The sequence below is a fragment of the Oryx dammah genome, unplaced genomic scaffold (assembly GCF_014754425.2).
Source record: "Oryx dammah isolate SB20612 unplaced genomic scaffold, SCBI_Odam_1.1 HiC_scaffold_1, whole genome shotgun sequence".
NCBI lineage: Eukaryota > Metazoa > Chordata > Mammalia > Artiodactyla > Bovidae > Oryx > Oryx dammah.
Genome location: NW_024070185.1, coordinates 97,127,374 through 97,143,005, shown reverse-complemented (window position 1 = coordinate 97,143,005; position 15,632 = coordinate 97,127,374). Strand labels below are relative to the sequence as shown.

General features: G+C 49.2%; 1 protein-coding gene across 5 annotated transcripts in view; it reads left to right on the top strand.

Moving 5' to 3' along the window:
- Positions 1–11,521, top strand: part of PTPN3 (protein tyrosine phosphatase non-receptor type 3) — an 83,698-nt gene extending 72,177 nt beyond the window's left edge. For all 5 annotated transcript variants that reach the window (XM_040237390.1, XM_040237384.1, XM_040237402.1 and 2 more), the window contains 4 exons: positions 3,706–3,834; positions 4,780–4,925; positions 5,382–5,517; positions 7,933–11,521. In XM_040237390.1, the coding sequence (XP_040093324.1) occupies positions 3,706–3,834; positions 4,780–4,925; positions 5,382–5,517; positions 7,933–8,010 (489 nt within the window). In that variant the 3' untranslated portion in view covers positions 8,011–11,521. The remainder of the gene's footprint in view (positions 1–3,705; positions 3,835–4,779; positions 4,926–5,381; positions 5,518–7,932) is intronic.
- Positions 11,522–15,632: the final 4,111 nt, after the last annotated feature.

The following is a 15,632-nucleotide window of genomic DNA, read 5'->3' as shown; positions in this document are numbered from 1 at the left end:
GCCTAGCGCGCCGGGTCGCAGCCGCCCGCGCCTAGCGCGCCTAGCGCGCCGGGTCGCAGCCGCCCAATCCCACACTCTGCAGGCCTTAATCTGGGCCATTCTGGCATTTTATCGATATAAAACATCATGGTTACGGCCTTACTGTCGCCAGAATCTCCGCATATGAAACTGTGCTGTGTTTGCGTGTCTGTTCTGTTACTCTGGCAGTGGGGGGAGGGGTGCTGAATGCTCCAGATTTTCTCAGAAACTGCCCGTGGAGCTGCCACTGCCCGAGCTCAGGAGGTCTTCAGCGATGCTGCACTTCCTCAGAGCCAACACCTGAACCCACAGGGGAGCCGGGCGCTTTCTCCTCACCTGTGTTGGGCCGCTCTTTCCCCTTCTCGGTTGTCCTGGCCCGTCCCAGCTGCACGGCCATTGTTCTCCATGGAGTCAAGGGGGCCCCAGCAGGCGTGGTTGGTGACAGAGGATCTGCCCTGATGGCAGCCCCTTCTTCCCTTCCTTCTGCCCGCACCAGCATGGGAGAAAAGGCCCTTTCTTTCATCCAGGAGGCCTCACTTCCTCCAGCTGCTCTAGAGAGTCCTGCCCCTCCTGCTCTGTCCTGATTGGAGTCCGCTCTGAACCTGAGCTCCTCCGAGGTCTCCTTGTGACCCAGGCCGTTGGGGGGTGGGGGGAGGGTGGGGTGGGCGGTGTTTGTTTCCCAGCCCTTTCTTCCTAACCGAATCCCTTCCGGCTGGTTCCTTCAGGTTCCGGCGTTAGAGATCTCCATCTCCCATGAGTCAGAGCATTCCGGTCGCCATCTCTGGCCCCAGGAACTGACTTCTGTTGTTTATGGGTGGCTGGAAGCCTGTTCTTCTCAAATCCAGGCTACTACATGTTTCCTGCCTCTCCCATTACAGACTCTCAGCTGACCTGAGCCTTTGTCCTGAGGTCCCTTATCTGGTTGCCGCCACTGTCCCTGAGTCCCTCCCGATTAGGAGCCAGTCCTCCCGGGCCAGCAGCTCTGTCCCCTGCTTTCCTGAGAGATGAGGTTCTCAGCGAGTCCCATTTGCTCTTTCCGCTGTTCTGTGTTTAGCTGAGCAGCCTCCCCATGGGCCTGAGAGCTGGTGGGATCTTCCTCTCCGCTCTGTGCTGCTCTCACATCAAGTGCACAGAGCTTCCCCCAGAGGCTGAGGGTCTGGGAGGCACTCCCACCATGGGGTCGCTTTCATTGCCCTCTCTTTTTATTCCCACCCAAAACGTTTTCCATTGTGTTCTCTCTTCAGGTCCATTGTTTCCTCCAAGAGGAAACAGAGCTATAGAGAATAGTCTTTCCATTGAAGCAGACATCTACATATGCCCCACTTCCTATCTGTAGGATAGGACACAAGCAGATTCAGTCTCTGAGCCTCAGTTTACTCTTATGCAAAACAGAGGCAGTGACATTATCTACCTCATACGGTTGTTTTGAGGCCCAGATAACATAATGTCCATAAAAAGCACCATTTAGTGCTTAGCATATACCGAATCAAAAGAAAATAGGTATTAGAGACTTCCCTGGTGGTCAGTGGTTAGGAATCCATGCTTCCCACTGCAGAAGGCATGTGTTCAATCCCTGGTCAAGGAACTAAGATCCCACAAGCCTCAAGGCACAGCCAAAAAAAAAAGTCATTAGCATCATCCCTTCCCATAACAGCAGCATTCATGGGGAAACCGGGGGTCAAAAAAGTGAAGTATCTTGGCCAGGATGGCACAGATAGTGGAACTTAACCAGGAGGGAAATTCAGAATTTCCACAGACTTCTTTCTCTTTCCTCTATACCCCCAAATGGTTTGAGATCCAAATCAACCTAAAATCTAGATTTGATCAAGAAGTAAAGAGAGTCCCGTTCTGGTCAGATTCACTGGGAGTCTCTAGAAATAAAGATACTTGTGGTTCAGCCCTGAATGGGCTCATCACTTCAGACAGAAGCTTCCCATCAGCTGTCCTGTGGGCAGGACCCCAGGAAGCCTGCAGCAGAGAGCCACACCCCTTGTGCAGAGGAGGAGGTGGGCACAGGCCTGGTGGGTATCCACTCTGCCTCGGGTTCTACAGACAGCCTTCCTTTGTGTATGAGAGGAATTGGGAAGTGGTCACGAACCAAAACCCCCAGGTTTAACATTTACAAGTAAATTCTTAGCTCCACCTTCCCAGCAGCATGCTTTAATTCCAAACATTCACTGTGATATTTGAAAATAAAAATAGGAAAGCTCTTTCAAATTTTTGTGCGTTTTCAAATTTTCTGGGGGTTTATACCCCCTCTTCACTTTAAGTAAGCATAATTTTTACCCAAGTTGATGAAGCTGTAGGCTTGGAGAGAAAAACAATTTTTTTGAATGAGTCGGAATTTGACTGATGGATCGATGATGGAATAGGCAGCTTGACCTTGAACTTTGCTTTGAGGCCAGAGGCAGGAGCGAGACTGCTAGGAAAGAGGATGCAGGATTTAGAAAGTGAAAGTGAAAAGTCAGTCAGTTGTGTCCAACTCTGCGACCCCATGGACTGTAGCCCACCAGGCTGTGCTGTCCATAGAATTCTCCAGGCCAGAATACTGGAGTCTATAGCTGTTCCCTTCTCCAGGGGATCTTCCCAACCCAGGGATCGAACCCAGGTCTACCACATTGCAGGCAAATTCTTTACTGTCTTAGCCACCAGGGAAGTCTCTAATACCTAGCGTGGGTAGCCTATCCCTTCTCCACTGGATCTTCCTGACCCAGGAATCGAACCAGAGTCTCCTGTGTTGCAGGCAGATTGTTTACCAGCTGAGCTACCAGGGAAGCCCTAGGATTTGGAAGGGGGAAGAGGAGACTGGGGGAGAGGGGTGGGGGCAGGGGACAGTCCACCCATGGGGAAGCACAGCCACCCTGGACCGGGGGCAGCTCACTGAGTCCCACTAAGCCCGGGTTCCTCCTCTGCCATCTGCTGAGCATCGGCTCGGTATGAGTCATATGTGAACGCACTCATGGGACTGTAGCAACAACAGTGATGATGGCGGCCACTGACCTGTCCCCGCCTCCCCCGCAGTGAGCTGGGCTCTGCACACCATCACCCCCAGCCTCTGTCACCATCTGGGAAACAGGTGCTGTCCTTTCAGGTGAAGAATGCGAAAGTCAGAGAAGTTAAGTAGTAGCAAGTTTGAGGTCATGGGGCTCACAGAGGAGGAGAGAATAATCCTAATGGAATTCTATCTGGCTCTCAAATGTGCACTCTTAGCGGCTGTGCCTCGAGGCCATCCTCCTCAAGGGGGTAAGGAGCAGACGGTGAAGAAGGGATGAGGTAAAAGGGGGTGTTGAGAGCAGGGAAGGGGCAGAGGCCCTGCAGTGGGGAAGGGTGGGGGGCAGAGGTCACTCCTAAGTCAAGGCCTCTCACATCTGTCTGAGGCTCTCCTGTTCTTCCAGCAGTTGGACCCGGTGATGAGGAGAGAGAGTCAGTGCGTTCCTCCTGGAGCTGCAGCCAGGGTGAGAGCCATGTCCTGGCCCCTGGCAGGCTGACTGACCCCTCCTCCTGAACAGCACAGCACAGACACAGGGCAGAGCTGCCTTGCCCGCGTTTCTTTCCCCCGTACCAGCTCTCAGAGCATCTAGTGCAAGTGAGAGAGTTGTAGCCCAGCGTCCGACCCGTCTGTCCAGTTAACCACTCACAAGCACCTCCATAGCCCAGCCTAACTCCTGCCCGGCGATTCCCTTGCAGACCAAATGTCACCAGTACTGGCCCAATCCCCCTGACGTCATGGAACACGGCAGCTTTCACATCCGCTGTCAGTCAGAGGACTGCACCATTGCGTACGTGTTCCGGGAAATGCTGGTCACCAACACTGAGGTGAGCGGGGCCCGTGTGGCAGGATCTGTGGGGGGACCCAGGAAGGTGCGAGTTAAAGGCTGGTGCTAAACCAGCGTCCACTGTGGGCTCGGGGAGGCCTCTACTTCTGGGTCAGTCTGGGTTTTCAGCCAGTGAGCATTTCAGTAGATGTGCAGGGTTGCCTGGAAAAGAGCCAGCATCCATGTTCACAGCAACATATTCACAACAGCATACGGGGGAAACAGCCCAGGTGTCCACTGACAGATAAGCAGGTAGACAGAACAGGGTATATTCATACCGTGGAATCCTAGTCCCCCCACAGAGAAGGAGATTCTTTCTAACCCATGCTGCAGTATGGCTGAACCTAGAAGACGTTGTGATGAGCGGAAGAAGCCAGACACCAAAGGACAAATACCATGTGACCTCCTGGAGTAGTCAGTTCACAGAGACAGAAGTAGGATGGCGGTTGCCAGGGCTGCAAGGCTGTTGGACGAAGAGTTAGTGTTTAATGCGCACAGTGTTTCAGTTTGGGAAGCTGAAAAGTTTCTAGGAAGAGTGGGGAGGGTTGTACAACTTTGCCAATGTACTTAATGCCACTGAACTATACATTTAAAATGTTTAAAATGGTAGACTTCTTGTTATGTATATTTTGCCCATTAAAAGAAAAGCCAGTGTGGGTGGCCTTGACAGCAAGTACCATGGGAGCAACCAGGAAGAGATGGCTGTGGGCAGAAGTGGTGCAGAGCCGTCAGGCAGGAGGTGGCTTCCGCAGAGTCCTAGAGACAGGCCTGGGAGCATCGGGGAGGCGGGTGGGTGGGAGTGGGCAGGGCGCAAGGCCGGGAGATCCCCAGTGGGCAGAAGAGCATCCAGAGACAGGAGCTCGCTGGCTGGAGGCTGGGAAGGGGCCAGGGTGCTCCTGCCCACCAGTCCAGATAGACTCAGCAAGGCTCCCCTGCCCCTTTGCAGACCGGGGAGGAACACACAGTGACCCATCTCCAGTATGTGGCCTGGCCAGACCATGGCGTCCCCGATGACTCCTCAGACTTTCTGGAATTTGCGAACTATGTGCGGTCCCTGAGAGTGGACGGTGAGCCTGTCCTGGTTCACTGCAGGTACTGTGGCTTGTTGACCTGGTTTTACCAATACTGAAACTCCTTGGGCAAGGCCTGGAGACAGTTGGCAGGCATCAGACCCACCTACATCCCACAAGACTCAATATACGCTTACAAGGCTCTGGTTGCTTTCTGTCTTCACTCTGTCCAAAGATTTGGACAAATTCTGACTGCAGCGTAGAACTGGACAACAGAGCCCCTACCTCGTCTTTCCCTCTGTTCCTGTGGTAGACGTGCAGGAGATGGGGGTGGAGTTTGCACAGAAAGATGGATTTCTTCCCATTGGTTTTTTAATCCTCTGGCTTGTCTGGGAGCATGCCCTGAGCTAAAAGTTCCATGTCCTTTGAAGGTCAGGGAGAACTCTATCTGAGTAAAAGTGGGAACTGACAAGGAGCTGAGCTGGGCTGTGCATAAATGCTGTCTGAGCAAATTCCGCCTCTGCTTCTCTTCCCCCAGTGCTGGGATAGGTCGAACCGGTGTGTTGGTCACCATGGAAACAGCCATGTGCCTGATCGAGAGGAACCTGCCCGTTTACCCACTGGATATTGTTCGGAAAATGCGAGACCAGCGCGCCATGATGGTGCAGACATCAGTGAGTAGAAACCTAATAATAAAAATACTAACAGTGGCAGGCCTGTACAAAGGGCTTTGCAAGTCAAGAGGCCAAGGCCCCAGGGGACTGAGTCACTCGCACGTGGTCACAGAGCTTGTCAGGGGCTGAGCAGTTCCAACGCCCACCGCACCCTGCCTCTGCAGCTTGCTGCCCTCCACTTCTCCTGCCGCACAGTCTGTTTCCTGACAGCCTCTTGCTCCCTGCTGACCAGGGAGCAGCCCTGATTGCACTCTGCATTGTCAAGCCCCTGACCCATCATCACCTGTCTGTCAGAAGTAAGCAAGGTCACCTGAGGGTTTCACCCCACCCACCTAGATGTTTCACAGGGCCCCACTCTCTCCCACTCTGGGCTGTCTTCCCCTTGGTACCCAGAGCTGCCGGTGCCCTTAAGAGGAAATGATCTGGGGACTTCTTTGATGATCCAGTGGTTACGATTCTGCCTTCCAATGCAGGGGACACGAGTTCAATCCCTGGCTAGGAAATTAAGATCTAGGTGCCTCATGCTGCTGCTGCTAAGTCGCTTCAGTCGTGTCCAACTCTGTGCGACCCCATAGACGGCAGCCCACCAGGCTCCCCCGTCCCTGGGATTCTCCAGGCAAGAACACTGGAGTGGGTTGCCATTTCCTTCTCCAATGCATGAAAGTGAAAAGTGAAAGTGAAGTTGCTCAGTTGAGTCCGACTCTTAGCGACCCCATGGACTGCAGTGCACCAGGCTCCTCCGTCCATGGGATTTTCCAGGCAAGAGTGCTGGAGTGGGGTGCCATTGCCTTCTCCAGGGTGCCTCATGGTGCAGGCCAAAACAAAGAGGAAATATTCGGGTTTCTCCTAGATCTACAAAAGGGGCAGGGGGCTCTGGGGAAGTACACAATTCATTCTCCCCATGTACAGGACCACCTTTGAATAGTCCCTTAACCTCTCTAAGCCTCAGTGTCCCCATCTGCAAAATAAAGACCACCCCCTATTCATTCATTCATCCCTTCAACAGGTAGTGCAGTAACAGGAGAGGCCTGAGCTTTTATCTAGTAGGATTGCCTCAGTTAACTGTGAATCTCAGCAGCAGTGGGAGAAGTCCAAGGGGAGCCTGAGAATTCAGGAAGAGTATCTGAAGCTGACTTGGAAAGGCAGGGCTTTCCAGAGCAAAGGCGTCCAGAACACCCCACACACCCCCACACCTACCCACCCCACCCCTGATGGATGAGGAGGAGTTAGCAGAGAAGAGAGTGGGACTTGCACACAGCTCTGTATCCTCACAGGCTCACAGCCTACGTTCATAAGATTTCTCTAATGATTATGAGCTCTTGTTTTTATTTTATTTATTTTCTTATTATTTTTATTTTTAATCGGAGGATAATTGCTTTATAATATTGTGTGAGTTTCTGCTGTACAATAACGTGAATCAGCTATAAGTATACAAATATGCCCTCCCTCTCACTTACCCATCTATCCCGACCCCACTAGGTCATCATAGGAGCTCTTGTTTTAAATTCATGTGCACTCCTGGGTGGCCCTAGTAGTAAAGAACCCACCTGCCGTTGCAAGAGACGCAGGTTCAGTCCCTGGGTCGGGAAGATCCCCTGGAGAAGGGCATGGCAACCCACTCCAGTATTCTTGCCTGGTGAATCCTTTCTATGAGAAGCCTTTTGGGCTACAGTCCATGGGGTTGCAAGGAGTCGGATACGACTGAAGCGACTTGGTATGCACACACCCAAGAAATCTGGTTAAGAAAAGAAAAAAGTTGTTAAGACTATTCTCTGCCCGGTTTTGTGGTATGGAGGACCTCATTGTTAAAAAAAAATGTTTCAAGTGTATCTTCTGGACACATTTTCCTAGCTGGTGCAGCTCAGTCTGAGGCTTTCCTTCACCCTGAACACATCCCTCAAATAAGTCTCAGGTGTTAATGAAAAGAACCATATCCTGCAGAGTGACTTCCAGTGGCTGTCCTTTCAAAAAGACAAAGTCTAGACTCCTGACCCCAGTGCAGGGGTCCCCCACAACAAGGTCCCAGCCTACCTCTGCAGCCTCCCTCCAGTGCCCCCACACCCAGGTGTTCCAGGCAGGGACCGTGATCCCTGACCTTGCTCTGACCCTGCTCCTCTGGGCGAGCATCTTTGTCAGAGCTGCACCCTGGTGCATCTGGAAGGCCACCCTCCAGCAACCTTTGTCCCTCCCGGACTTCCCCAGACTGCTGGTCCCCCTCGGCTGAGTTGTCACACAGAACAATGAACTCACAGGTGTGTTCACTCCACTCTGTGTCCCTGGATGTAACCCAGGGCTGGGCCCAGCTTGAGCTGGAGCTCAGGGTGTTTATGAATGAGGTGAAAGAATAACTGTGTCTGGGGTGAGAGGCTGTGTTTGTGGAGCTGCTGGCTTGACGGGCTTTCCTTTCCTCCCCAGAGCCAGTACAAGTTTGTGTGTGAAGCAATTCTTCGCGTTTATGAAGAAGGCTTAGTCCAGATGCTGGATCCCAGTTAAGACTGCTGTGAAGACGTTCATTCCTCTTTCCCCGGGGCATCCTCCTTCTCTCTGGAAGCGGCAAGAGGAACCTGTAGGCTGTGGGAAAGGAGTGAGCACATTTGACCCAGGCACTTTAAATTTCTATTAAAAAAAAAAAAAAAAGGTATCGTGTACATAAGAACTGTGTAGATAACGCATGCGGTTATAGCATCATGCAGGCCCGTGCCTCCTCTGGAGAGAACTAAGCAAAAGGGGAGCTCAGTTTGGGGCCTGTCCTAATGCCTTCCTCTCTCTTCATCTCCATATTCCTGTAAACCATCCTTGGGCAGTTGGGAGAGGGCACCAGCCATGCTGTGGGCCTCCCAGAAGCGAGATGGTATGGCTGTTCAGGGTTACTTGGATGCGTTGTGTGTATACGGGTCTAGGACTAAGACCTGAGCTTTCCGTGGGTCTGGGCGGAGCTAAAACAGTGTTCACCAGCCTCGATGATGCTCCGGGGGACCCCATGAAAGTACTGAGTGGCAGGGGATGGGGTGTCAGGCAGAGGACGAGCAGTGCCTTTGTGCCCTTGTGCCCTCCCTCCCTCTGTCCAATCTCCCTGCCACGTCTGACATTGGCATTTCTGAGAATCGTGTCCCCATGCCCTGCCTCCTCCCTGCATCAGTGACCCTCCTCAGGTTCCCACCAGTGCCTGAACCGGACGAGCAGTGCAGGTTTCAGGAGAGCCTTCAGCTGAGACTCTGAGGACAAGGACTCGCGGCGTCGCCCCGGTGTTAGCTTTCGGAGCGGGTGCCTCTTGTGTCTGCCTCCCTCCTGCCGCACACCCAGCGCCCAGGACTGGAATCATCCACTACTGAATCTAACATATGGATTGCTGCTACTTCGATCTATTACACTTGAACCATTACGATTTTCCTGAGGGGAGGTGGGATGTCATCTAAATATTCAGAATCGTTGGCCCTTCTGAGGAAAGATCCAGACTTTGAACCATAGGGAACCCAGCTCCGAGAGGGTTGCCTGTGGATGTGTGTGTGTGTGTGGTGTGTGTGTGTGCGCGCGCGCCCACGGGTGAGTGTCTCTCAGGATTCCTAACTTGATTCGAATTACAGTTGAGTTTATATAAAGAATGAGTCTCTGTATAGAAGAACAAATGTGTGCATTCACTCCTAGTTACAATGGTCTCCGTTTCATTTCAAAGGAGAGGATCAGACTATCTGAATATAAACACAATTTGATGTTAATTTATTCTAAGTACACCAAGATTTTGATTGTCCTAAAGAATTCTGCCTTTGTTGATACTGTGTTAATTTTTTTTTTTAACTTGTGCCAGGATTGTAGCAAATTATTATTTAAGGAAAATAAATTACGTGAAAATTCGAATGTGGTATTTTGAAATAGTGGTTTTATGTATCCAGAAGAAGCAGCTAACTAAGTATCCAATTTCTTGATGGGATTTATAGAAAAAGAATAGCTCCATGTTACAGCGCACTGAAATGAGGCCGTTTTGGTGTTTAGCAAACTCCAAACCAATTGAGCGAAAACGTTTCCTGGTCACGAGATGGGTAAAGATCTTTACGTAGGGGCCAGGTTTCTAAAGTTCTTTGTCTCCAGACCTAGCATATTTACTGCATTCTTTCCATCTTTTCCCCGCTGACATTTTACTCTTAAATGACAGGGGTTGGGGGAGCTGTTGTACAGGGTCGTAACCCACACTGGGCAATAGGAGATGATGAAGCCCCAGGTTTGTCAGCATGGTGCCAAGCTAGCTGAGTGTAGCAGCAAGGCTCCGAGCTAAGGGCTGGGGGATCTAGTTTCTGATTCCACTCAGCAGCTAGCCCTGGGCCTAGTTACCTGAAAGCTTTACCTCCATTTTCTCATCTGTAAAATAGGCGAACTAGATAATACTGAGGACTCTAGGTCAAATATGAGGATTGAATGAGATCACGCTATTAAAGTTTTCTTCAGCTGGAATCTGACTCTGCTCTGGATGCATTACTTGGAAAAATTAATTTATTAGTGACTAGCCCCCAAATCCATGAATCAGAAGTAGAATCACTGGGGTTTTTATAAGAGGAAATCGCTTTTATTCTCAAGAGAACCAAGGGCACAAAGGAATATCGTACAAGTACTTCTATTCAATCTGGACTCAGAAAATTCCATCAGCCAGGCACCAAAAAAAGAGAGAGGCTGAAGTAAATTAACCCTATCAGGATATTGAGCAAATCATTGCCATTTGATTAAAAAAAAAAAAGGCGTCACCACCCTCTGTATAAAAAGCTTGCGAAGTTTAAATGAGTTTAGAGATTTGTGTTGTGTGTGTTTTATTTTTTTAAAGAAATGCATTGTTTAATATGGTTGCAGAAATGCTGCCATTATTTTATATCAATTTCTCAAAAGTTTACCAAAGATTGCCACCAGCGTTTTTCCGCCACTGTGCAGGCCAGTAGTTCAGACTCAGCAGATGTTACCAGGAACAAAATCCATGCAACCCTGGGGAAGAACAAGACAAGACAAGAGAATTATCAAAAGGAGTAAAATGTGCAAGTACCTATTATAGATGCTACTGATCAAATTGGGGAGTTCAAGATTTTGGCTTCACCACCTTATACACGTCCTCAATTGGACCTAAGAAGCCCTTATTAGCTGTAAGTGAAGAACTTCATCAAAATCAGGATAAATACTTTGCCCAGGAAATTGGAGTATGCATGGAGAAGACATTTACATCCTGTATTCTGGCACTCTCGGAAGATCTACTTAGACATCAGTGTGCAGACATAGGATGGGAGGTCTCTCCTGGTGTCACTCCTTAGAACCTGCGCTTGACGTTGTTTGACTTTCCAGAAGAAGAGATTCAACTCAGTTCGGTTGGGGCAGGAGGGTTAGAGAACAAACTTGGGCTGGTCTTCAGCTCCTACCACAGTAATTTCATTTTTCACTTTGCTTTGAGACGAGCATAGAGGCTGTTGCTGCAGTTGCTGGTTGACATTTTTTTGTTTCTCATAGAAGTTATCATAGAACCAGAGGCATCAAAGAGGCAGTGTCAATGGGGAGAGGCAGTTAGAGGCAGGATGTGGGTCCAGACTAGACTTAGACAAGACACGTCACCCTTGGCCCTCACTTTGCTCATCAGTGAAAGGAGTCTGTGGAGTCTGTGTTCCAGAGAATTGAGATTAATCCTAAGCCCAAGCCTCCAGTAAGCTACTAGAGGGAGATGTATCACATTTCTAGAACTTGTCTCCAAGAGCTGGTCCCTCAGCTCTTGGCAAAGAGTCTGACCTTAGTCTGAGGAGCCAAGCAGGGGCGGGGGGGTCTGATAGTCGGGCTGTCTAGCATCTCTGATAACTCATGTTCCATCTGGAACAACCAAGGGATTTGTGTTAAGTCGTGTCATTTTGAAAAGTATCTTAATTGATCAGCAATATTTTGTCTGTAAATTTGGAATGTTTTTCATTCTGGCCTGTTCTTACAGTGACTCTGCTGAAATACAGTATGATCAATATAAAAACATTCAAGCTATGCAACACTGTTATTGTGTGTTGATACTTTTATTCTGATGTCTTGATTTTCTGGAGGTGTTTTCTCATTTTGTTTGCATTGTTTTTTTAAAGTAAATGTTAACCCTCTTGGAGGAGATTGCTCTGTGCCCGTCTCTACCTTCCCTCTGGTCAGAAGCGTGACCACGGGCAGCCTTGACCTGTGTGGCAGGTTCTAGATCAGAATCAAGTTCAGCTGTGATGACAACAGTAGTTTACACAAAGGAGGAATTTCTTGCCCACTACCGTGCAGAACTGCCAGGTGGGTCCATGATCCCTAGGGTCCCAGGTTCCTTCTGACTTGTTGCTCGGCCCTCCCCAGTATGCAGCCATCTACACTGAGGTCCATGATGGCGGCTCCAGCCACGTTCACATTCCAGCGGACAGAATGGAGGAGAGGGGAGGAGCAAAGCAAGACTTGTTCCTTAGCGTAAGTCATGTGGATGTTGTACATTTCACTGATCTGAACGTACAGGGAAATACCTACCACACAGAAGTCTGGGAAAGGTAGTTTTTATTCCCAGATGCTATGTGCCTAGTTGAAATTCAGGAGTTCTATTTCTGAGGAACAAGGAAAGGATGGGCTTGAGGGACAATTAGTGATCTCTGCCATAGCTCAGCCCTTTGGTGTCACCTTTTCTTAGCTCATGTGGAGCCCATGCCTCCTCTCCCCTAAGGTAAATAACCTAAACCCCTTCCAGATATGGCATGGACCTACAATGAAAATCTTGTTTGAATGATTTGTGGTCTTCTCCGTCAGCTTTTGTGGTCTAATGACCTATGAACTCAAGTTATCTCCTCCCAGTGCATCCCATAAACAGGAGTGAAGTAGAAACAGGCAAACAGCCAATGAAAACTCAATGAACAGGAAACCCTACTGTGGGTGGTTATCCACTCCCACTGCAGGAATAGTGAAGACGCTTCTGGCAGGCCAGCAAGTCCTTTGGATAGCCACCTGCCATCACAGTCCCACTCTCCAGGAGGGCCTCCTTGCCATTGACCTTCATGGCCATATCCAAGATGGGACTGCAGAGCTTTTGTAGCCCTCCTTACTTCTGGGGTAGTTTGGGGAGAAGCAAGGGTTATAGTTTTTCTGCCAATAGAATTCCACCAAGTACCCACAGCCAAAGATCAGGTCTAGCCCAGTGTTCTCTGTTCTTCTTGTGCCTCATCTCAACTTAAAGATAGCGACCTAGGGCCTCCTGACCAAGACATTTGAGGGAGGAGGGTAACACCTGCAGTCTGATCTTTGGAGTTAGTGGTTTGTGTTTTCTGGCAAAGAAGTCTTGACAGTGGCTTGCTGCCGCCAGTCTCCCACTTCAAGGCCACTGTGTTTAATAGCTGCAGTTTGGCAAAAGGCAATTGGCATTGTCTGTACTTCAAGACCTTAATCAGTTTTGAGCACAGGCTCCAGCCAGTGCCTCCTGTAGTAAAGCAGGATTGTCTTCCATCTCTGCTGCAGTCTGGCTGGCTCTAGCCCTTGTTCGTCCCAATTTTATATGACTTTGTGAAAAGCAACAAGGAACAGCATTCACCCTTTGGCACTCTCCCACCATTTCCTCTATGGCCATATCCTCAGTCAGCATGTGGTCCATCCAATTTCATTAAATGTTTAACCATTATATAAAAGATAGTATCTATTCTTGCCATCCACTGCCTCCTAATTCCACTAAGCTAGTGCTAGGTTTTAGATGTTATTTGCTGCATCCTATCCAAAGTAGCAATGTGGAAGCAAAGTTGGAGCAACGTGGAAGTTTATTTCTCACATAAACATAGGAGTCCAGAGCTAGCACAGTGGCTCCACAGTCATTGGGACCTATGCTCCTCCAATCCTCAACATACACTTTCACCTCATAATCCAAAATGGCTGCTCTAGCTCCAGCCATCACACCCACATTCCAGCCAGAAGAAAGGAAAATAGAGAGGGAGGAAAGAATGCCCTTTCCCTTTAAAGATAATTCCTGAACGTTCCATAGGCTACTCAGAATAACACACAGTTGGCCAGAACTTCATCATGTGGGTACACTTAGCTGCAAAGGGGTTAAGACATGTAGTCTTTACTGTGGATGGCACTCAGTCTGGCTAAAATTCAGGAGTTTTATTATTAAAGAAGGGAAAATAATTATTAGAAAAAAAATAGACTCTCCTGCAGATTCCTTGACTTCAGATCTAGTGAAGGGCTGGCTTATGAGGAGCTAATAGTCCTAAGACCCAGCATACAGCAACAAACGCAGTTATGTCATTTAAGTAAAACTGACCAACCATCTTGAAGAACAACACTGACAGCTCCTAACATGATCAGCACCCATACATTACATACATGAATCATTTGGCTAAAAATAGACTGATCACAAACTTAACCTCTTCTAGAAACCCCAGATTGCCACCCATTCCCAAACCCCAAATTATACAGGTCATTCTTCTGTGGCCACCTTGTATCCTTTGCTGGTTAGTCCCAAAGCCTCTGGATTCCTCTCGTGGTTGAGGCAGGCTCCAGAATTTCTCCTTAGGCTGCCCCAGGGCTTCCAACATCATTGTCCAAAACAGGAAGAGCCAGAGAAGAAAACCTGTTGGGATGCAGTGGCCGAGATCTGGGGAGGAGGGATGGTGGCAATGAAGGCAGTAGGTGGTCGTAGTTTAGACATATTTAAGAGGAAGGAGTATGGCTTAATAACAGGTGTACCAAGGGAGGAGCCAAGGAGGGGGCCAGTTTCAAAGCTGGGCAACTGGCTGGGTATGGATGCTGCAAAAAAGAACTAGGTGTGAAGAAGATAACAGATTGTTCTTTGGTTCTGAGATCTAACGTTAGGGACATGTGTAACCAATCTGAGTCTCACACAGCTATGTCTGAACATGAAAGTTTATTCTTAAAATTGATGTAGACATTTCTGGGTCTTGAGCACTCTATAAACAGCCACAGTAAATGTCTTATATGCCATTCTTATTTGAATTTTAATCCATTCAAATGATTTCTGTAATAAAATCCAATTATTAAAGTAGCCCGTTTTGGGGTGAATGTGCAGCTGTCTTTGCCTCCTTGGACTGAGATAACGAAATACCCTGACCAGGAGGCTTAAACAGCAGACATTTATTTCTCATGGCTCTGGATCCTGAGAAGTCCAAGATCAAGGTGCCAGCAGATTTATTATGGTAAGAGTTCTCTTCCTGGCTTGCAGACAGCCACCTTCCTGCGGTGTCTTCATGTGATGGAGGGGGAGCCCTGGTGCCCCTTCTTTTTATAAGGGCACTATTCCCATCACAGGGGCCCCTCATGACCTCATCTCAACCTAAATATCTCCTGAAGGCCCTATCTGCAAATACCATCACCTGGGGGTTAAGCTTCAACATAGGAATTTGGAGGAGGACATAAGTCAGCCCATAGCAGCAAATTCTTATTTGATCATGTAATCAGAGGTTCAAGTTCTCTCTGAATTTCTTTCCCCACCCCTCCTCTGTCTGCCTGAACACTCAGAGACCTCTCTCCCCTCTAGAGCCCCACAGACAAGACAGGTCGAGGGCACAGCACACTGGGACTAAGAGAGGTCCCCAACCTTGGTCTGGATGTCAGCCTCTGCAGGTTGGTGTTCTCGGCACAGGTGTTCATGATTTTCTTTAGTGGTGGTCACCATTACCCTGACCCCCTCCAGCCCAAGGGAACAGCCCTCTTTCTCCTTCCTGGAAGGGTGGGGTAATGGAGTGGGGCAGGAGGTGGGGATATCCTCCTTCACCTCCCATCAGTGGTACCCACCCCAGCGTACTTCCAGAGTCATATATCCCATCCCTCAGCCAGGTGGCTGCTGGGTAACTGCACGTTTTTTGGCATCTCTGTTGCTCCATCAGTGACGATACAAATCACATCCCCAGAGTTGTACCCAGTGACCATTCCCATCATGCTTTCTCACATTGACCAAGGGAACCACTGGTTCATCTGTCCTGCCCTGGAGCCCCACAGAAAACCCTTCAGTGCTTGATGGATTCCTGGCCTAGGCTGAAACACCCTGCCCCACCCAGAACTCCATCTACTTCTCACTTGTATTTTGGGAAATGAGTCTACCATCTTTGTTGTCTTTCAGAACTGCTCATTGGCCACCTGGTGCCAAGCCTGAG